We start from the raw sequence: 24,517 nt of genomic DNA, 5'->3' as shown, positions 1-24,517 counted from the left end.
TGGGGAATCACTTATAAGACTGGCGGTCCTTAAAAGGCGTAGACGATCCTACCTAGTGAACAATAATGATGATTTACCCTGCCTGGTCTACATAATTTATAGTAAAACTACCTGGATTATGGTCTTTGTTAATGTCTAAATACAAATAATTTCCTGGGTTAACCCACTTCTTGTTTGATCTATTCAATAAAAATTGTTTACGCCCTGCTTTTTTCTGGTTTTTCCTAACGACGTTTAAATTAAATATCAAAACTGATTGAAATTAACTAATCGATCCGCTACTGGTATAAAAATCTTTTCTCGAATAAATATAGTTTCAACGAAGCTCCTGAATATTGTTCATGCTACTGCCTTTAATAGGCTGAAAATACCCACACGAACCCTACCTAATCGAAACGCACTAACAAAGCTCCTCTCTAACGCGCACAAAAAAATATAGAGCTACCAGTACGAAGCAGTTTGTTTAACAAAGTTCAAAACTAAGTCAAAATAATTATTGTATCATAATTTTCAATCAAAACGATACATAAATTATTCCTTTCAAGGGTATACGATAAACTTTGCCTTATATTGTATATTTGCAAACATAGTGAAAATTGGAGTATTTACTAAAACTTTACGTCGTTCTAGGTCTAGTTGCAATCAATATACGGTTCTTTAATGTAGGTATGTCAATGATAACTCCCTTTTGCACAAACCTTACCAAATATTTGCGCGTCACCCTTGTTCAGAATCGGGTGCTGCGTAAACACACCTCCTTCCGTCGACCTTCCTATTCCCGCTTCAAGAGAGAGAAAAATACCGCCTTTCCCAGACCGACCTATAAAACGGACCACTGAGTCGAGGTCGAGTTTCAGTCAGTGCGCAGAATTGCCCATGCTGGGACGTGTCGTGCGGGAAAATCTCTTTCGTTGTGCTTCTCAGTGCTTAATTGCGAATACGAAATACGAACTTGAACTTCAATTTCACTAATCGCGCCTATTCGTTTGTTACCATCATGATCAGAAATATGGACAAGATGCAGCTGGTAAAACATTTGAACAAGCTGCTGCTGCAGGCTCCCAAAGCAGCCGGTATGGCACGCTCGAACCATACCCGGATTGTGACCGGCATGCGTCAGGCAATTGCAGCCGCTAAGAATAACCGACAGCAGCGTACGCCGGCCGGCGTCGTCGGCGGTCAAAATGGTGAGTGATTTACCGTCCTGTCTATGTTTCTTATTCGTCAATGTAAACTATTGTATACGAACAAAACAATACCCTACCAGATTTATTGTTTTGGTCAACTGCAAAAAAATCGTTTTCTACTGCAGCGTGTTTAGTTGTATATATAAGTGGAAAGTGTTTAACTAGAATATTCATCAGTCAAATATTTTTTAACTAATTGATTTTTACGTGTAATTGATTGATAAGAAATGTACCTCTTGCAAGCAAAAAATTATCTGAAACTGGGGAGAGACAGTGATGTAATATCGAAAATTTCGCTGAATAATAAATCAGCCGGTTCATGGAAAATTCCATCCAGACACAACCGGTATTATTCCGATTGATGTAGGTATCGGACGAGCCCCCTTTATTTTGGCTGTTACTCGCTTCATGCGAGTTCGCGTAATTTTAGATCAGGTTTTTTTGCTCTCCATCGTCTGGTGCGACTCCGAGCGTATGCCGTCTACCTTCCTAAACGGCGATAGATTTTGCGTTCTTCGCATAAAAAGCTGGTGTGGTGGGCGATGAGATATGTGTACAATTTTGCGACGTTAAGGGGGGACCCTACTCTGGAAGACCGAAAAATAATAGATTTTCGTAAAAAATTTTCAAATGCTAGAATTATAGTTAAGTGTTGTGGTATTTTGGTTATTGGTTAAGGTATATTTGAAGATATATTTTATATTTTTTGGATACCAGATAGTGATTATTATGCTGGTTGCAGGGGGCGTGTGAATACCCTCTAGAAAATAGTTACTTGCTGGCGCACGATGGAGTATCGTGGAACGGATTTCAAGGATGATTTTGAAGCCTTAGATTAATACCTAAATTGTTAACAGTTAACAGTTAACAGGTTTTTGAAAATTCGAAAAATTACCAAAATGGCGGCAATTTTTCCAAAAGAAAGATATTTTTTTCATCAAAAATCGCCAAATAAAAGCTTACAAAAAATTGAAAAATTGTGGCATCAAAAAACGGCTACGTGACAATTTAGACAATTCATTTTTACATGCTGAAAAAAAATTTCAGCCATATCGGTCCACTAGATTCTAAGATACACGTACCGCCAGCTAAAGAAACATGGTTTCGGGAAAAACGCGTTCAAAGTTTCGTACGGCGATGGATTTCCCTTGAGGTGACTTCACAATATTTGCCGTAAGTTTTCAACGAGATCAGATATTAAAAATCCTTTTGGCAATGTCTTGTCTCTGATGGTATAAGCGTCTCGAAAATGCAAAAAAAAAAAATAAATTATATTTTTCCGACTTTCCAGAGTAGGGTCCCCCCTTAATACAACTTGAGCATTCTATCAGCTTTTTGACGTAGGACTACGTCTTACGGCAAGTTTTGAGATAGGGTGTCATTCCAAAAAAATCGAAAAATGCGAGCGTCACGAAAAATGAAAGGTTTTGAGCGCTAATAGCTCAGCGGTTTTCCGATCGATTTTCAATATTTTTACACCAATCGATCGGAAAATCTTCTAAGAATTGACCCAAATGAAGAAAAGTATGAATTCTTGATGTTGAACTATTGAAAAATTGAAAATAATGAATATGTTTTACAGGAATTCTTGCTTCGTGATTGGTTGGAAGATTCTTTGCGATAATCTAAACCTATACCAATTTGATATCTGTGCTTGGGAAGTAAGTCAAAACAAGTGACAAAGTATCCTCATTTCAACAAGATTTCTTAACACCGCGGTTAAACCTAGACCATTTTGATGTCCTTGCTTAGGAAGTACGCCAGAAAGAGTGACAAAGCCCCTCGTGCCAACAGATTTCTTACGAACGCGATTAAACCTAGTCCAATTTGATGTATGTGTTAGGGAAGTGTGCCAGAACAAATGACACAAGTTCGTTGTCCCAACAGATCGCAAATTCTTTACTGCAAGACGATTAAACCTCGGCGAATTTGATATCTGTGTTGGAAAAATGTGCTACAGCTGTAGTGTTCGGTTATTGTCGCAACCTTTCGTTGCGTCGCACCAACACATCCAACTGCAGCGATAGTGCGCACCTTTCGTGTACCACTCTTGTTCGCACGACGTGTATGACGTGCCGCCGGTGTGCGTCGGGATCGTGTTGAAACGTCAGGGGAGATAAAAATAAACAAAATCGTAAATTGAAATGTGTCCGCGAATGAATCAGCGAGTTTAGTTTTTGGCTATTTTCCATAAATAATAGTATATATAAAACTTACAACTAGTATCACAGTGATAGAACTTACAACTAGTATTACGGTGATAAAGTTTGAAAATTATAGTACGGTGAAAAAAGCTATTCAACGAGTTAGTACGGTCAACCAGCGTAGCGTTTAGGTTTGTATATGCAGTCATTTTGCTGAATGATGCAACTGCAATTAGATACTAACACTATGTTAATTGTGCTACAGCTGCTGTTCGGGAGCTAAATTGATGAAAAATATGATAAAATCTAACTAAAAATAAGCACAAAACGCGGAAAACAGTATTGACACCACGATTGCGTAACGAAGTACTGAAGGGACACTAAACGTAAGTTTCTCTTATGTCTACGGCTAACAATTCTTACTATTTACATAAAAACATACAAAGAACTTTAGCGATATGATTAACAAAACCAATCAATTATATTATACAAAATTTTATAATTTCGTTCCATAGGAATTTTTTAACGCTGCTGTTAAATACACGTTATCAAATCGGAAAATCGTCTTCTTTTTCGTTGCATATCGCAACATATTAAAAAATTCGTTTAGTTTCGCGATCGGGGAGGCTCTAATTATGCCGCCAAAGGCAAAGCGAAGTGTAAGCTGTGGTGTGTGCCGGGATCTGGACGATAGCCGGATGGTTTGCTGCGACGAATGTGGATTATGGTTCCATCTCGAGTGCGTGGATGTGAATGAGGACGTTGAAGATAAAGATTGGAGCTGTTCTGCGTGTGTGTCTAAACGATCAACTCAAATCTCATCGGTCATCGTCACAAATCCTGCAAGGGGTGGAACGGATTCCAAGTCGACAGGCGAGCAGGGGCAAGCTAAGCAACTCAGTGAATTTCAGAAGAAGCTGGACCAGATGCAGGCAAGGTTCGAGGAACAGCAGCGGACGTACCAGGTGCTGCTTGAACAGAAGGATCGTGAGTTACTTTCCGTGGTTGAAAAACTCAAGTACCAGTTCGACCGTCGTATGGAAGCAAGAGAGCGGGAGATACGAGAGGAGTTGAGCGTTAACACCGCTCCACCGATTGCAATTTCGACGATAGTAAGAAGTTCAAAGGATCAGTCACCGAATGAGGTACAAGCGGCAATGGCCAGGCTGGAAAGACAGGTTTCAGAGATGTCGGAGAAGCAAGGTCAGCAAGCCAGGGCTCTGGAGGAGCGAATAAGGGCAATGGAAATGAACAGAAGCCGGTCAAATCTCTCCGACGCTGGTTCCAACGAACTCAGCCAAGCTCAACTGGCCGCGCGACATGCAGTGTCAAAGGAGCTGCCTACGTTCTCGGGAAATCCGGAAGAGTGGCCTCTTTTTATTTCGACGTACGAGAGCAGTACAAGGATGTGTGGGTTCAGCGATGAGGAAAACCTGCTTCGACTCCAGCGCAGTTTGAAGGGAAGAGCTCTTGAGACCGTTCGAAGCCGGTTACTGCATCCAGTGGGACTCGGGGGTGTCATCAAGACACTGCGAATGCTATATGGACGACCAGAGGTTATCGTCCACTCGTTAGTCTGCAAAATTCGGGAAATGCCAGCGCCAAAGACGGAGAAACTAGAAACTCTGATCGATTTTGGTGTTGCAGTCCAGAACATGTGTGCAACGATCATGGCCTGTGGGTTGGACGAGCATCTATGTAACGTGGCACTCCTTCAAGAACTTGTCGAGAGATTGCCACCAACTGTGAAGCTCGACTGGGCCAGACATCGTCAAACGTTAAAGACGGTGACACTGGAGAATTTCAGCAAATGGTTGGAGACACTAGTGGAGGCGGCGTGCGTTGTAACGATTCCGTCAACAGTCTGTGCCTACGTTAGCAAGCCTGAAAGACGTATAAGGAAGGATGAAGTTTACGTTCGGCCTCAACCCAGCTCCAGCCGGTCATCGACAGCATCGACGACTTATACGGAGTCCTCTAGGAATGCATCGAAGTCAGCTGAAAAACAGTGTGTGATTTGCCAAGGAGGATGTAGCAGTGTGGGATCGTGTAGGAAGTTCCAAAGACTTGATATCGGAGCAAGATGGGCAGTCCTAAAGCAGAATAAGTTGTGCCGGAAGTGTCTGGCCAAGCATTTCGGAGCGTGTGCAGTCAAGCGAGCTTGCGGAAGAAATGGCTGTTCGTATATGCATCACGAGCTGCTTCATGATGATTCCCGATACCAGAGAGCGGAAAATCCCCAAATATCGTACTCCCATGTCACACCAGAAACACCTACCGAGCAGTGCAATACTCACGTCAGCTACGATAGCAAGATTCTTTTCCGCTATGTTCCAGTCATCCTTCACGGACGAGGCAAGTCCGTTCGTACATACGCTCTCCTGGACGAAGGCTCATCAGTAACGTTGATGGAGCACAGTTTGATGAATGAGCTGGATCTTGAAGGCGATTCGTATCCGTTGTGTCTAGGTTGGACGGGAGATTATCAACGACAGGAGATGAATTCCGTGATGCTATCGCTGGAGATTTCTGGTGTGCGTGATGCGAAGACATATCGGATGACGAAAGTGCACACGGTGGAGAGTCTTGGTCTCCCACAGCAAACGTTGATGACTGCGGAACTAGCATCAAATTATCAGCACTTGGAAGACGTTCCAGCGGATTCCTATCGCAACGTCCAGCCACGGATACTCATCGGGATGGACAACTGCCGCTTGGGTCATGTGTTAGACAGCAGGGAAGGTGGAAAAGACGAACCGATCGCCGCTAGAACACGCCTAGGATGGACAGTGTTCGGACCAAGCCCTAAAGCTAAAGCTGCCACAAACTTTACAAAGAAAGCCCTAATGCACCACCAATTCACCCGCACATTCACCGACGAAGTACTGGGAAACATACTCACTGAAAACGAGCTTCTCGCTAACTCTCGATCTCGGACGGAATTACCGCTAGACGACGAGTTTTCCCAAACGCTCATCCCGAATAACTTGTGGATCGAGTCGTCAGACGGTGCTAAGCCCCCGATCGCGTACGACGATAGTACGAGCCAAATCGATAATTACCGTAGGAGTCATCGTTGTCATCGTAGACATGACATTACCAGGGAACTGCTGGTCGAAAGGTTGTGTGGTTCACGAAACCAAGTCCAACAATGGACAGGTTCGTCGTGCCCTATTGCAAACGGCATCTGGAGTTCTGGACAACGTCAGCCGAAAAGATCGCAGTGTTGGACATCGGTGCAAACGTGAGTACTTCTGATTAATGATTTCGAAGTACTGCGGGGGAGTGTCGCAACCTTTCGTTGCGTCGCACCAACACATCCAACTGCAGCGATAGTGCGCACCTTTCGTGTACCACTCTTGTTCGCACGACGTGTATGACGTGCCGCCGGTGTGCGTCGGGATCGTGTTGAAACGTCAGGGGAGATAAAAATAAACAAAATCGTAAATTGAAATGTGTCCGCGAATGAATCAGCGAGTTTAGTTTTTGGCTATTTTCCATAAATAATAGTATATATAAAACTTACAACTAGTATCACAGTGATAGAACTTACAACTAGTATTACGGTGATAAAGTTTGAAAATTATAGTACGGTGAAAAAAGCTATTCAACGAGTTAGTACGGTCAACCAGCGTAGCGTTTAGGTTTGTATATGCAGTCATTTTGCTGAATGATGCAACTGCAATTAGATACTAACACTATGTTAATTGTGCTACAGCTGCTGTTCGGGAGCTAAATTGATGAAAAATATGATAAAATCTAACTAAAAATAAGCACAAAACGCGGAAAACAGTATTGACACCACGATTGCGTAACGAAGTACTGAAGGGACACTAAACGTAAGTTTCTCTTATGTCTACGGCTAACAATTCTTACTATTTACATAAAAACATACAAAGAACTTTAGCGATATGATTAACAAAACCAATCAATTATATTATACAAAATTTTATAATTTCGTTCCATAGGAATTTTTTAACGCTGCTGTTAAATACACGTTATCAAATCGGAAAATCGTCTTCTTTTTCGTTGCATATCGCAACAGTTATAATACGACTCTGTATGAATACGCATGCTTGCCGTTTCATTACAAGTGTAGTGAAAAGATGTGCTGTTGATAGAAGGGATCATCAATAATGACGTCCATTGCTTATGGTGGGAGGGGGATGTCAATTTTGTGACAGGTTGTGACAAAGGGGGGGGAGGGGGTTTAGGCAAATGTGACATCCGTCGAAAAAGATTGCATATTCATCAAAAGGCAGCAAAAATATGTTTCTCAGTCATTCATCACTCATCGATTTATTTCGATTTTCGAACTTATTGTTCCAGCTTACGGCGCTTGAAAGTCAGGCACAATTTGTCAATAGATAGACCACGCGTTACATTGAAGGATATATGTAAATCAATTTCAGTTCATTTGCAATTAAAGTTTCTATCTTTTTACTAAATATTGGATAGAAAAGTACAATGAACTCTAAATACTATCGTCACGATGTAGTGAAACCTGCTTCGCCGACGCAGATTGATTGGATAAAAAAAAATCTTTAATTTCAGTAAGGTAGCAGGAAAGCAATAGTTTGTGTTCATGATTTTGTTAAATTGTTTTCAAATGCACAATCTTTTGAGAATTGAACGTATGCAATGTTACTACTTTGATAAATGTTACATACAACGCATGTAGCATGTATATATGTTGCATATAGCATGTATACATGAAGAATCGAATGATTACAAGCATGAATAGGGCAACCAACCTATTTTGGACCCCTTCAGCAGCTGTACATAATTTGGACACTTCCATTTGATTTTGCTGTAAGTGTCCAAATTATGTACAGCTGTTGAGGGGGTCCAAAATACGTTGGTTACCCTACATGTTACTATCACTACAAAAAGGCTTACGTAGTCCTGCGTCACCTATATATGCGGTCGTGTCTTGTACACAACCCCTATGATTTTTTTTTGTTAAAGTTTTTTTGTTGAAAGTGTGTCAGATACAAATTCATTCCTGCGACAGCTTTTTTTTAAATGAAAAAGTATGACATTAAAATGATTTCCAATACCGTAGGATTTCGAATTTGGCAACAAATGTGTGCCGCCTATGTTGCCAAAATCGAAACCGTGCCAAAATCGAAACCCTTTTTCGATATGAAAAAATTGAATGTAAATGCGTCAGAAATTGACTAAATTATTAATCAACGATTGCAACCATTTTATGTTTAAAGAGTCCACCAAGAGCTATCCGTCGGGGCAAATAAGTTTTTGGCAACCTGCGGTAAAACGCAGTCCTACGGCAATAAAAATATTGTTCCTAACATTCTACAATCGCAAACTTTTTTCACGAACACACTGAGGGCATCATTTTTTCATTATTTAAAGCATGTTTGCGCAAACTGACTGATATTTAAGCATATTTTTAGAAGGGAAATATTTAGTGTTGCCAAAAACGGATACTTTTGTTGCCAAAATCGAGGCATGCCAAAATGGAGCCATGCCAAATTCGAAATCTCACTTTATTGCCTTGTGTCTCTACTAAAAATTTGTGTAAGATAAATAAACTGAAATTTTCGAGAGAAAAATAAACATCTTTAAGTGTGAACATTCATGGGCAATATTTCGATTGGGATTCGCATAAAATTTTAATTTTATTATTTTGGAAAACTTTGAAGATATTTTGGTATGAAGTTTTTGTCCTTAGCTTTCAAAGGGGGGGGGGGGGGGGGGGGTAAAGTATCGAGTTGGCGTGAAATCTGTCATGAGTTAATGAAGCTATAAAACTGGTAAAAAACTAAACCAGTCAGCTAACTTTGTTAACTTGAAAAACTATATATTCGTCAGCAGAAAAGTTAAAGTTTACTGTCAGATCATCCTGATCGGTTTGGTTTTTAGCGGCTACCATAAAACCATAATCCGAAAGAATTAATAATACATTTTTAGCAGTTTCCATAGTTGTGCAGCATATGCGCATTAAGTTTTATCTTGCATATTTGTATGTTAGGCAGATAAAATCAACGCGCCATCGAAACTTTACAATTTTTGAAAACTAGGGCATAAGAAACAAAATTACATGTATTTTTCAGCTGAATGTACGTAGCTCTTTGTAATTTTCAGAAAAATTCTGTCTTCCTTGTCTTCTATCTTCTTTGCAAAGCTATAGCATTGCTCTAAGCGTTTCAACATTGAGCTGACAAACAGAAGACGATCAAAAATAAATCAATATGGGAGATTTTCTGGCACAAGTCATCCAAATCCGGGGTTGTCCTGTAAAATCCGAGACGTCTGATCAGTTAACTGGAAGGCTAGGCACTGTTAGAATCAAAACGATCATAGCACCAGTTTCGCAATTTCACTGTACTCTAACAGTTTGCTGCAAAGACTGTCGAACGGGGATTTTTATTTCTTCGTTTTCAAAATTTTCCTCTTGACCAGACCTCACTTTGGTTTGGCTGTCGAAGTCAAAATCGCCACTTTTAAAGCGCTGAATTCACACTGAATTCTGTATTATATACAGAACATCATCGTCATAAACTTCCACTAGCAATCGACGACTTTCAGCAAAATTTTTGTTCAAAAAAGCGTCCCAACAATACTTTCCTCAAATGCTGTATTTTTAAATAATTTTCGAAAAATTTTATAATGGTTCGGTTTTTAATATATACGCCTAATACTGTAGAAGGACTATAACTTTCCTATTGGATATCATCTTGACATATTAAATAACCTTCCCATGGCACACGGATGTTTAACATAAATCATTCCAATCCTGAACAAATCCATACATCGTTGCATCATCTTGATTTTACTGCTTGTGCCTATGCCCATGTGCTTGGGACGCACTATATTGCCTAAGCTGAGACCTCACACTCAGCAAATAACCCTCTTCTTTTCCTTGTTGTCGAGACCTTCGCACGCAATTGTTTCCGCACGTGCGGAAACATAGTCAATTAGGGTAATGTTGCTGCTTCGTCGTAATTGCCTATTTCCGTCCTATCTAGCACAAATTATTAAAAATATCAGTGATTTTTACGACACACAATGCAAAATTAGTTACTCCTTAATATTTTAGTTTGCTGACTATCATACTCAATCAATCAAAGTGAGCTGAGATCTATTCAAGTGCTTTTTTTCATTAAAGAATTCCTAGCAGCCAAATTACCTATGTTTTTTCGTGCGACGAAGAAGAAAATGGCGACTAATCGTTTCAATTTCCGTCATTCACAAAATGAAAATAACTAACGCAACGCATTGTCGTTATTTTGCAGCCGGGAAAACTTGCATGACCAGCAGAAATGTTGCAGAATAACATTTATCATGCCGTCCTACACTAATACATGCACGCTAGCTTCGTAAACATTATTGTGATTTTTAGTTCGGACGATGAAAAATTTTGATGGACGGATTTTAAAACGGTACGACGAATTTTAGAAATAAAGTCAGTTGCGTAATTTCAATAAAATGCTTTACTAATCGTTTTTTAGTGAATTCAAAGTGCACGAATCGGAAGGTAAATTCATTAAATCCACCTAAGAAATGATGTAAATTAGAGTGGCTTTCCTTACTACGACGGGAATTAGAAATAAACCCTATGTTTGTTAAGGCTTGTTCATTTAGCTCACTTCATCCTCGATAGAAATTTTGCCAAATTTAGTCACTGTCGAAACTGGACCACGGAAGCTTACGCTTGCAATTTCCGAAGATCCCGTAGGGTAGATGCTCCAGTAGTTGTGGTAGTACCAGTAGTGGTGGAAACTCGAAATATATCATAATGTTGGCGGATTTCGAGATAGTTTCCGTTTTCTATTGTTAAATAAATATTTGTTAACAGTTTTATCTAAGATTCACAGTTAAAATTCAAGATGTTGGTGCAAAAATTACAAATTCCTTTTCAGCAGTCCAATAGAGTTCAATTGCTTAAGAAATTCGTAACAATCCATAGCATTTTAACAAGCCTACGTTGTTATCCACCTACTGCCATGCTCATTGCAAGCGTTGCTAAGGCGGTAAACAACATTCCACTATTATAGGCATATTTTCCACTATTATAGGAACATTACCACTACTTTAGGAGCACATACTAATGTCAGGAAAAGCAATATTTTAGATATATTAACCAGCAGAATGGTATAATTTTGGTATGTATTTAAAGCCAACACTATGGTGCACCATATTATCATGTAGTTCAATTGGAAACTGATAAATTGAGCGTTCAAATTGTCTTTACACACTATCCCCCGACATAATCCCTCCATTACTGGAGCATCTACCCTAATACAAACAGAATTCTGAACCAAATTTCCATTCCAAGTCCATATCGTATCTTATACCTAAACCATTATATACCAGCTACGGTAAATTAAATACCGATGTTTGAGAGTTTCAACCATTTTTTTCATTTAATTAGCTTTTCGTTTGATGAAATAGCCTAACGAATTTAATTCCTCCAGGTTATGTGATTGTTGACTAACGCTTTCCAATTCCTTAGAAACCGTATTAGGGTAACCAACCTATTTTGGACCCCTTCAGCAGCTGTACATAATTTGGACACTTCCATTTGATTTTGCTGTAAGTGTCCAAATTGTGTACAGCTGCTGAAGGGGTCCAAAATACGTTGGTTACCCTACTCGCCGCCAAATCTCGCTCCACTTGTTCTAACCATGTATAACTGCATTTTAACCAAAACTATAAACAAGCAATCTTCAACTAATCTTCCTCGTCATTTCAATTAGTTTTGGAAAATTTCAATGAGACCTTGTCTTTATCAAAATGTTTGGCTCGTGGAAAGTTGTCAAAACGTGCAACTAATTTATTCTCTTTATTGGCTTCCTAGGCCATGTCATTTGATTTCTTCTTCCGCGCATTGTTGACGTTTTTGCTTTTGTTATTGTTTTAATTCATCCCGTTCAGCGCGTTATTGGTAAAATCATTTGTCTATTTAGTCAAATGGCTCCGTTATAGCAAACGGTGCGTGTGGCCGTTAGATTAATTGGGACAGTGGAAATCAACACTGGAAATAACTGGTCGCCGAGGTCATGTTAGTTGACTTCAATTTTAGGGTATTGTTGATCAAATGTTGCATGTGCTAGAACCAAAAATAAACGAAGTGAATTGGGCAAACTGAATCGAAGCCAACATATTAATCGTTTCAATCATATCGCTGTCTCGCGGTTGCTATTATCGCTGCAATCGACGAAGTTAGCGCTAAACGCTGAGCATGATGCTCTTCTTGGTTACTTCTAACTTCTTGGTTCTCTAAATTGTTTATTATAAATTCTCCGTTTGATGATTTATGGTATCCGTTTTTGTAATCAATTTCTTAAAAATCAAAGAAGAAAAAACTTTAAGCTAATTTCTCAGCAAAACTAAAATTTGCTAAAGATACAATATTTCGGTCTATTTACTTTCTAAACATTAGTAATGCTTGGAAATCAAACTTATTTTTATTAAATATCAACATGATTTGGAGGAATTACCGCTTGTATATAACATGGGTTTTGAAAATTAAACAATAGTTGAAATCGCCATGTGCGCGTATCACTCCAAACATTGCCGAATATTCCGCTTCATAAAAACCTATGACCCTTCTACTGAATATGCTCAATCTCTGTGTATGCTGACAGTAAACATAATCTACTGTAGGATTTCGCGACTCCCTGCGAAGAACAATGTGCCAGTTTATAACAGCAAGCTACCTCCGATAACCTTCGCAATCTATTGAACCCGGAATAGTTTCAGAGTAATTATAATAGAACCACTGTAGAATGAAGTAATTTTGATATTTACTGAAAATACTAAAACCTGTTCAATTAAAATAAAAAAAATCTCAAGTGTTGAAATAAAACCATTGTTTTATAATAGAGTTATAGGTTAACTATGAAGAACTTTATATATAGAAAAGCAATTGGTTCAACAGTAAACAACACTTCAGCCTTTGAGTATTTCATGTGCAGTTCTTTTACATGTATGTTCCTGCCATGTGACTGTACGTTATTAAAAAAGGCGCCAAAATCAACACTACAGATATGTAATCTTTTATTTAAAATACGCACAATAAAGCAAACTTTCCGCGCCAATTCTTTTGTCTATGGACAATTATAAAATAAGGCCTGTTGCTTATCAGGATGCTTCTGCTGGCTACTCGTGGAAAATTTTAAAAGGCGTGACTGCCCGTCGTCAGTCAGCTGGCAACATGCGACGCGTCCGCCGTGGTCGTCCGTAAAAGTGGAGTAGATTGCCGATTGCCGTCGTAATTACCTACTCCATACTAGTCGCGTGTTGCTGATAGGAGACAATCCATTCATGGAATCGGTCAATTGTGATGTACTATGTTAGGTACTGTGTACATTTCGCAACTGGTACGATAGATAAGAATTGAATCATAAATGGCAGTGAACTTTTGAAAACACCAAAGATGTGACTGCGTAATATGCGAATTTACTTTTTTGTTACTTATTTTACCTCCCGTAATCTTTTAATTAAAGTTAGTAACCTGTGTAATTGCTCATGAATTGGCTTAATTCGTGGAACAAGTAAAACATTATAGATTTTTTTTTGTTTATTTTCAATGTAAAATGCAGTCCCATAGTACGGGACTGCCGTGGATCCTCCTGGAAGAGGGGAATCCGCAAACTTAAAACTAGAGAAATGATAACACGCTCGTTCTAGCTCTAGTTAACGACTCAATTTATTAAAATTAAATTTACAAAAAAAAAAAACCTTCAGTCTAAGTAATAAAACTGCTGTCGGTAGGCATCGTTGGTAATTCCGTGGTTGTAAGTATCGGTTCGCCTATTTTGATGCTTCGTCCAGACGGTGTGAAAGCTGGCAAACGTCCTGCCTGTGGAATGACGATATGATGATGATAGGCGGCAGGTAATGGCAGACAATAACATATCCCTTTAGCTAATTTGGCGCGTAGGTAGCGAGCGTCCTTAAACAAAGCAAAACAAAAATAAACCTTATATTGTGAATGGGGTTTTCCCGCCAGAAAGCTGATCCTTCAATCAGCTTATTGTAGTGCATCTGGGGAATTCATATTATACCGGATATACTTTGAATAGAGGTATGCAAATTAAGGGAGAGTGGCGCTGCAGATGTATTTTATTATTTTCATTTCAATATATTTGAAAATAAAAATCTAATACTATGTGTATTACGCGATTGTTTACTTATTTCGTCTGTAATCAAAACCAGGTCCATGACAAGACGTCATATTTTTGTAGTAAGATTCACACAGCTCGCTCACTACATGCTTTGTACAGTACGCGTGCCACACTCGTGCCTCTACAGCTGGTGCGAGTACCTCATGACACTCTGTCATTTGGGGCAGGATCCCATGTAACAATTCCAAATTTTATTACGTTCATATAATGGTTTTCATGAGCCCCTTCATAGGACCGCTAATAAAACTATGAGCTCCATCAGAACTTTCTGATGACCGCTATAAATGCAATCTGACCAAGTGGCCCACTCCTCAGAATGTTTTCATAACCTCTATAAGAATCATGTTATAAGCTCAAGTAGTTTTATCACGCTCTACTGACAGCAGTTATAAAACCGATTAAGCTTTCGCTGCTTGACCGATTACGACCGACCGCAAAACACTTTGCTTTGACGAATTTTTGTTTGTGAGCTGAATCAAAATATTAGACTTAGACCCCCCCATTATTCCGCCAATGCTCGTATCCTCTTGGTATTGCGCAATATCACAATAAAACCAGAGGTAATGGTTAATACCGCAATAAAACCTTTATAAAATTCAAGTAAAACCAAGTGGCTTTAGAATTGTTACTTAAGATTTGCTGCGGACCCGAAAAAATACGTTGCTTGTTTAGCAGAAAGATCCGCATTTAACTTGTTTATCAGCATTTTAGCGCGAGAGAGAGAGCTAATTTGAAGACCTTAAAATAGCACGCTCGTTTGTGACTAGTACCAATTCCCTCCTCGTTTCTTACGTACTAGCCTGCGGTATGTCTCCGCTACGAGATTGGTTCACCTTCTCATAGAACTTCGCACGTCTCATTGACCCACAGTGGTTGGAGAATTCACGAAAAAATGAACATTTGAATCGATGAACGTCCCTCATAAACATACACTATTCGCTTCTGTTGCCGATGATGCATTTATCGGCATTTGACTTTATCACGAGTATAGCTCATCATGAACATCGCAAGTTCGCTCAAAAATTGAATATTGATCTTTGAACGCGGTCGATTTAACGGATATAATATACCCGAGAATGCCAGTCAAATTTGGTTCCATTTGCTTGATTACTTTCCGAGTTATGAGGAAATTTGTATTTCATTTGTATGGGAGCCCCCGCTTCTAAAGTAGGGAAAGGTTTCAATTCACCATAGAAAAATTCTTGTCTCCAAAAACACCAACATGTCATATTTTATTCCATTTGCTTGATTAGTTCTCGAGTTGTGAGGAAATTTGTATTTCATTTGTATAGGAGCTCCCCCTCATAAAGTGGGGAGGGGTCTCAATACACCATAGAAAAAATTCTTGTCTCCAAAAACACCCACATGTAAAATTTTGTTCCATTTACTTGATTAATTCTCGAGTTATGCAGAAATTTGTGTTTCATTTGTATGGGAGCCCCCCCTCTTAGTGGGAGGAACCATCATAAGAACCTTCCGTGGCCCCAAAAATCCCTATATGCAAATTTTCACGCCGATCGGTTCAGTAGTTTTCGATTCTATAAGGAACATTCGGGCAGACAGACAGAAATCCATTTTTATAGGCATAGATTTGTATGGGAGCCCCCCCCCTCTTTGTGGGGGGAGGGGTCTTTTGCCATCGAGAGAACCTTCCGTAGCCCCAAAAACCCCTACATGCAAATTTTCACGCCGATAGGTTCAGTAGTTTTCGATTCTAAAAGGAACATAGGGACAGACAGACAGACAGACAGAAATCCTTTTTATGGGTATAGATTATTTTCGAATAAATGTTGATAGCGCCTCAAATTTTACTTCCAAGGTTGAGAAATCCAAATTTTTGCAAGTCGATAATTTTTTACGGCGTTTTATTCAATCTCATGATTGAAAGCTACTAAACAAGCTAAAGTTGTTTGCAAAATGTTTTGTACCTTACTACCTTATACTGAGTTGACAGTCGAATAAACATTAGCATCATCACGGGTCCCTCCTGCCTTTTCTTGTCCATCACTTTCGAAAGAAATTAATCTAAATGCTTGACCATGGAAACTATGTTAAGAATTGCCAGCAACTAATTGATGCAAAGCAGCAAATGAAACGTACAAAACTATTCTGCGATAAGAGAGCCGCTGATTTTCCGCGCTTTGAGAATTCTGTGTCACGTCACATGCACAAATACAAGACAACAGTTTCGAACAAATTCTTACAGCACCCATATGGATACAATCTGGCAAAAGGAAAGGATGAAGGATGATTTATCGCTCACTTTTCGATGACGTTTCATCTTCAGGACATCAATTTAAACTAATTTCAATCTTAAATGTTACAGGCGGTTGAAGAAAAGGGGTGGTTTTATACTTTAAGAAGATTGTTTACCGTGATGACTTGGACTAGGTTTAATGCTGAAACGAAAACATCGGGGTGTTTTTGCACTCTGAGATAATTCCCAAGCACAAATATCAAATTGGTATAGGTTTAAGCGTCGTCAACAATTTTCAACCTATTGGGACGAGGAGTTTCTGTCACTTTTTCACAAAAGACACGTGCAAACCATGATGACGTCTTTTCTTCGACCAATCAGGATGCGAGGATTTCTAGTTGGACAATGCTTCATTATTTTCAGGTTTTCAATAGTGTACACTTACGAAATAATAGTGTTTTTCATTTGAACCAATTCTTAGAAAATGTTCCAATTGATTGGTGCAAAAATATAGAAAATCGATAGGGAAACCGCTAAGCTATTAGCGTTCAAAACCTGACCACTTTTCGAGAAAGATTTTTTGGAATGACAATCTACTCAGGCAAACCTTGCCGTAAGACGTAGTCCTACGTCAAAAGTAATGTAAAATCAGCGTCCCAGTGCGCCTTCGTGGGCAACTGATTGCTCACGAGTTATTTGACTCGCGAATAAGTATGCAGGAAGACAATATGTGGCTGTACGTTCGCGAGTGTGTAGGTAGCAGAATGTCTGCACACAGCAACGGCGGCTGTTTATTTTGCGCTTGCGTGAGCGGTGTACGCGTTGAAAGCTATGCTTTCTCATACTCCCGCGCGTCAGAGTAGGCATCGTTGGCTTCTCGCTCGATTCGCAATATTGATCTATGAGTATACATTACCTTTTAAACGAGACTAATAGTGCATAAATCGGTTTGACCATTTCTGAGAGGCGTTCGACTAATTGACATATTGAAAAAACACATTCTTAAGCATAACTTTAGAACCGCTTGATTATCTATACCTATAAAGAAGGATTTCTGTCTGTCTGTCTGTCTGTCTGTCTGTCTGTCTGTCCGTATGTTCCTTATAGAATCGAAAACTACTGAACCAATCGGCATGAAAATATGCATGTAGAGGTTTTTTGGGGCCAGGAAAGGTTTTAGTGATGGTTAGAAACCCCTCCCCCCACTAAGAGGGGGGGCTCCCATACAAATGAAACACAAATTTCTGCATAACTCGACAACTAATCAAGCAAATAGAACAAAATTTGGCATGTGGGTGTTTTCGGTGACAAGAATTTATTCTATGGTAAATCAAGACCCCTCCCCTCTTTATAAGGGGAATTATAACTCCTCTCCTCCTTAAAAGGGGGGGCTTCCATACAAATTTCCTCATAACTCGAGAACTAATCAAGCAAATGGAACCAAATTTGGCATGTGAAGGTTTTCGAGGGCAAGAATATTTTCTATAGTAAATTAGGACCCCTCCCCACTTTAAGAGGGAGGGCTCCAGTACCAAAGAAACACAATTTTCCTCATAACTCGAGAACTAATTAAGCAAATGGAACCAAATTTGGCATGTGGGTGTTTTTGGAGACAAAATTTTTTTCTATGATGAATTGGGACCCCTCCCCGTTTTAGGAGGGGGGATCCTATACACATGAAATACAAATTTCCTCATAACTGAAGAACTAATCAAGCAAATGGAACAAAATTTGGCATGTGAAAGTTTTCGAGGGCAAGAATATTTTCTATGGTGAATAAGGACCACTCCCCACTTTAAGAGGGGGGGCTCCTATACAAACGAAATACAAATTTCCTCATAACTCGAGAACTAATCAAGCAAATGGAACAAAATTTGGCACGTGGGTGTTTTTGGAGACAAAATTTTTTTCTATGATGAATTGGGACCCCTTCCCACTTTAGGAAGGGGGGCTCCTATACAAATGAAATGCAAATTTCCTCATAACTCGAGAATTAATCAAGCAAATGGAACCAAATTTGGCATGTGAAAGTTTTCTAGGGCATGAATATTTTCTATGGTGGATTAGAACCCCTCCCCACTTTAAGAGGGGGGGCTCCTATACAAACGAAATACAAATTTCCTCATAACTCGAGAACTAATCAAGCAAATGGAACCAAATTTGACACGTGGGTGTTTTTGGAGACAAAAATTTTTTCTATGATGAACTGGGACCCCTCCTCACTTTAGGAGAGGGGCTCCTATACAAATGAAATACAAATTTCGTCATAACTCGAGAGCTAATCAAGCAAATGAAACCAAATTTGGCATGTGAAAGATTTTGAGTCTTGAATTTATTTTACGATAGTTAGAGACCTCTCACCCCTGTGGTAGGGAGATATGGACTCTCATACAAATAAAACAGAAATTTTTGCGAAACTCAAAAACTAATCGAACTAGAGAAATTCGAGACTCTTCCATAAAACATTAGTCAATACAAGACCACAAAAACTATCTATAGTAACACTAGATCATTCAGGACGAGACGGTCGCGAGTGTTGCCGGTGAACCGCCGTGGGAAGCGCCGCCCACTGGGGGGCTTGCAAAACTCGAGATTGTGACAAAGATCATCCGAGATTCATGATTTATGTACAACACAGGTTAATTTGTGGCAATACGAAGTTTGTCGGGTCAGCTAGTTGTTTATAAAACTACCAAAGATTTCTGCACTTGCGAAACTTTTTCATGCTCTGCGGTCAAACGAAGTATACAATTCTTATCGAATAATTTGTCTGAAAACGGTCTGCAAAACGTTTCATCATCCGTAATGGCGCAATCGTTCCGGTGACGTCATGATGTAAACAACTTATCCTGAAAACCAATGTTTAATGTGAATCTAACGTAATTCAGTGAAACTTTGAAAATTTTTGTTCACGCATGACCGGTAGTATTTTTAGAATGTTTGGATTTGTTTTCTTATACCACTTTATGGTTGATCATAAATTCAGTAAAAATTGATTAATCCGTTTATAAATGTACAGAATCCGCGTCATACTGTCCATGTATGGCAGTTTTAAGAGTTATTTTCAGAAATTTACAGCGGATTTCGCAAAGAAAATTGATCAGAACAATTCAAATAAACAACAATATTGGTTCGCTCACTAGCTTGGGAGACTATCAAAAATATTTATTGCATACCCCGAAAAGAATTGTCGGTCAGTCGTCATCAGTCAAAAGCAAACCTTTTGGTTGCCTGTTTCCGCTGTCGTCCGAATAGTTCTCACTGAGATGCCATCAACGCCATCAAAACATTACCTACACGACGCAAATGTGTTACTTGTTCTACATTATTGCCTGTTGTACATACATCAAGCACAAAATACGTCACTTCATTCGGGATAAGCTTTACTAATCAGTTAGATTATATTTTCTGTTTTTCTTCCTGATCAGTTCAATCACGACTTGGTAGTCGTTAGGCTTCCTTGCTCTATACATAACGGGTGGCAACAAAAATTTTGGAATTTTTTTCTCAAGCTGTCAAAAAAAACAAAAATGCATGAAGAAGATCTGATTTACCGAAATTAAAGAAACATTATCCATTGTTGAAAAAAAAATTAGTGTACATTTGAAATCGGTCCGTAATCGGCTGTTCGGTGAAGCTTCCGTTTAATGTCGGAACAGGAGCGTTGTACGGCTGTCATGTCAACTTTGCGGATGCATCTCTTGATTCTACCAAACAACTGTTTGCGATTCGTGGCTCTCCAATTATTTTTGTACACCAAGCAACTCAAAATCCCCAAGAAATCTTCGATTGGGCGCACTGAGACAGATTTTTCGGGTCGTGGTTTTTGGGTACAAATGAGATCGAATGGGCATTCTGGAACGATTGTGTTTTTCTAACGTAATGCGAAGCTGCTCTATCCGACCAAAACACGTATTGTCCATCTGTATGATGTTTTTGTAGAAATGGGATGAAAATTTTCTTCAAACATTCGTCTCGTGCACATCTTAATTGATAGCCAAACCAGAGGGATTGTTGTTGAAGGCACAAGAGAAAGAGCGATGTTCTCCTGCGCCCATAATTTTGGCTGCTCTTCCACTACCTTGCTTGCGATTAGTTGTTGGGCATCTTAATATATGGTAAACAGTCTAAGCCGCAACATATTCGCTATATACATATGTTATACCGTAGATTTCTGTGGCAGTTCGAAGAAGTGTACAACGCGCTCCCGAAGTGCTTCTTGTTTCGACGCCATTTTAAGCAAAATTGAGCAAGCATAAACAAAACAAAAAAAATATTCACAAAAAGAGGAGAGAGAGAGAGAGTTAACATATACATACTCTCATTTCTCTCTGAGCTCGTTTGTTGTTGAGTATAGTGGCCGCGAAAAAATTCCAAAATTTTAGTTGCCACCCGTTTATTATTAAAACGAATTGATTGATGCACTCACGGACAATGTTACTTGGCATTACATAGGCGTTAGAGTTAGTTTCGTGCAATAAAAGATTTGCATCTATCGATCATCATCTTAGTGCAAATTAACGCGTTGATAGTAGCAGCTCGTTCGATACGGATTAGTGTTCATTTTTGTCTTCTTATGTCTAATAAGTGAAAATTAAATTCGAATACAACACCGTGACGGAAAAACTGTCGTATCAAATCCTTGCCGAACGGCATGCTAACAAGTTTTCATAAAAGTCCTAGATATAATGTATTTCATGAGGAATTTCTTAGTTGTCAAAATCGTCTGGCTGTGATTCTCTGTTGTTAAAACCGAAATTAAATAAGCTATACTACGCATGTCCTTGACAAAGTGTAAAAAGATTGACCGTGCTTATACAATTTTCTGGTAGCTACAGTAGTTACAGTGAAGTAAAAGTTTAATTTTCAACTCAAAATAATAGCCTTTCAAAGTTAGTAGGTACAGTTCAACGAATTCATCCTAAAAGTTGTCGAACTATCAACAGGTACATTTTTTCTTGAACTGTTACGATGTCTCAAGCGTATTACCCTACTCGGTTCCCAACCTTATTCTTATGTGCATCACGTCTCGATGCATTTCCAATCAAAATTAACCTATTTCCATTGAAACACAACGACAGAAAGTGCAGTCAGCTGGTAGAGTTTAAAAATAGAATCAAGCCGCTTTTTGCACCGCTGCTCGTTCGGTTCAATTGTTGCCCACTGATTACTCGCGGCAGGGGAGGCACAACATGCAAACATATGCGAAAAAAGTGTTTATCTCCGTCGCCGGCGGCCGGCGCCGCAACGTCATCGCAACTCGCGCGAGAGGAGCGTGCTTCTGCTGTCCGGCTTTGGCATTGTCTTTCACTGCGATTGCGGTGGCTGTCAGTGGAATCTTCCGCTCGCAAAAAAAGGAAGTATTTTTCCTCGGGAGCGTTGTGTGCGGGTCATGTCGCGGTGACTTTCCGCATCGCCCATTTATGTTTATGATCATTGTTGTCATGCAAGTTGACACTGAACTGATATGATGAGTTTAAGTTTCTGGATAAAACTAGGCTGTTTCTATTCATGTGCACATGAATAAATCATGTTTAAATTTGTTTTCTTTTAAATCCCAAACATGCATTGTAATATGCGTGCATATTCTAAAAGCGAAAATGTTTTCAATGGAGAACGCATGGTTTTCTATCCTTTTTGATCACTAGACAGCTACCTAATCTGGACGGAATTCGACGGAAGCAAAAAATTATAATATTTCTCCTTCACATCTTTCAGCGAACATGTCGTCCACTGTGACGGTAGCGAAGACGAAACTCCAGAACGCCCAGGAGCCGATCGTGCTGAAGAACTTACCGGTGGGAGCGTCTTCGCAGAAGGTATTCGATCGGGAGGATAAATTCGGAGCACACAACTACCACCCGCTTCCGGTTGCACTGGCCCGTGCCGAGGGTGTCTACGTGTGGGACGTCGAGGGTAAACGGTACTACGATTTCCTCAGTGCCTACTCAGCCGTCAACCAGGGCCATTGCCACCCGAAGATTGTGCAGGCCCTAACGGAACAGGCCCAGATACTGGCGCTGACTTCCAGGTGAGTAATACTGTTGCTGATAGATATTGAATTTACAACTCGCAAAGTTTATTTTTGCTACCCATGCTTTACTGTTTTATTACGCAATGAAAACGATTTCGTGTGCTATCAAAATCAGTACACACCAGTTTATCATTTTCAACCAATAATGAAAGATTTTATCATTTTCAATTTACCTAATAAATGTCTGTTTTAATTTACAACAATAATAAACCATCTAAATTTCACGATTTTTCCAGGGCATTCTACTCGAACGTGCTGGGCGAGTACGAGGAATACGTCACACGTCTGTTCGGCTACGACAAGGTGCTACCGATGAACACCGGCGTCGAAGGGGGTGAAACGGCATGCAAGCTTGCACGCAAGTGGGCCTACAAGGTAAAGAAGGTACCGAACAACAAAGCGAAAATCATCTTTGCCGAGGGTAACTTCTGGGGCCGAACGTTGGCTGCCGTTTCGGCATCGAGCGATCCCTCCAGCTACGAAGGTTTTGGCCCGTTTATGCCCGGATTTGAGCTGGTTCCGTACAACGATACCGCTGCTTTGGAGAAAGCTCTGCAGGATCCGAATGTGTGCGCATTTATGGTCGAACCTATTCAGGGCGAAGCTGGCGTTGTTGTACCGGATGACGGTTATCTGAAGAAAGTGCGTGAACTGTGCACGAAATATAATGTTCTGTTTATTGCCGACGAAGTTCAAACCGGCCTTGCCCGAACTGGACGCATGCTAGCGGTTGATTACGAAGACGTCAAACCAGATATTTTGATTTTAGGTAAAGCTCTTTCCGGTGGATTGTATCCCGTGTCCGCTGTACTCGCAAATGACGATGTGATGCTATGCATTAAACCCGGTGAGCATGGATCGACCTATGGGGGAAACCCACTAGGTTGCAAGGTAGCACTGGCTGCCCTCCAGGTTCTGGTTGATGAAAAGTTGGCAGAAAATGCCGACCGCATGGGACGTAAACTGCGTGCCTCCTTATCCGAACTCCCCAAAGACGTGGTTTCCGTTGTGCGAGGCAAAGGACTGCTAAATGCAATCGTCATCAGCTCCGGTGTCGATGCGTGGGAAGTCTGCCTGCGATTGAAGGACAACGGCTTGATTGCCAAGCCAACTCATGGCGACATAATCCGTTTTGCGCCGCCGTTGACGATCAACGAACAGCAGCTTGATGAATGCTCAGATATTATCAAAAACACAATTATGTCCTTCGTTAATGAACAGTAAAATAGGCTTTATTTACATTTGTGTCTTATGTGTAAGCGTGCAGTTATCTCAAATCAAATTTATATTTAATCATTTTTTCTTGAAATCTAAACAGTTGCCTTTTGTATGACAGTGATGACGTCCCAATACTCCTATTTATTTTTGTTACGTACCCAGAGTATCACATATCGTTCTTAGGCTTAGAGAGTCCAGTATTTTTGGGGTCAGTTAAGTTATTGCGATAGAAATATAATACCAGCATAAATTTTAGTGATTCTTACGCCTAAACCACCCGGTCAGCAGAGGTGGGCACCGCTAATCAGCTAACCGCTAACATTTTAGCTAGCGAGTAGCACGTTCGCTAGGTTTTAAATGTGCTAGCGCTTCTATTACCTTCCGATAAACATAAGTACTACTAAATAAACTACCAGCCACTAATTTTTGAAAATAATTTTTGGAAATAGTTCAACTAGCCATGAATGAACTATATTTGATCGCGTCGCGAACAGCAGCGAGCAATTTTATCAATTTGTAAGAAACCGCACACTTATTTTTGTTATTATTTTCAAAAATTAGCGGCTAGTAGTTTATTTAGT

General features: G+C 39.8%; 1 protein-coding gene across 2 annotated transcripts; it reads left to right on the top strand.

Moving 5' to 3' along the window:
- Nucleotides 1-897: 897 nt before the first annotated feature.
- Nucleotides 898-24,018, top strand: LOC128734276 (ornithine aminotransferase, mitochondrial). Of its 2 annotated transcripts, none has more exons than XM_053828374.1 (3): nt 898-1,187; nt 22,403-22,715; nt 22,955-24,018. In XM_053828374.1, the coding sequence occupies exons 1-3, from the start codon at nt 998-1,000 to the stop codon at nt 23,940-23,942; spliced, it is 1,491 nt and encodes a 496-aa protein (XP_053684349.1). In that variant the 5' UTR covers nt 898-997; the 3' UTR covers nt 23,943-24,018. The 2 variants fall into 2 exon arrangements, with proteins under 2 accessions (XP_053684349.1, XP_053684350.1); XM_053828375.1 differs by lacking the exon at nt 898-1,187 and adding an exon at nt 21,218-21,630.
- The last annotated feature ends 499 nt before the right edge of the window (nt 24,019-24,517 follow it).

Source organism: Sabethes cyaneus, chromosome 2 (genome assembly GCF_943734655.1).
Source record: "Sabethes cyaneus chromosome 2, idSabCyanKW18_F2, whole genome shotgun sequence".
Lineage (NCBI taxonomy): Eukaryota > Metazoa > Arthropoda > Insecta > Diptera > Culicidae > Sabethes > Sabethes cyaneus.
This window is presented reverse-complemented; position numbering and strand designations above follow the sequence as displayed.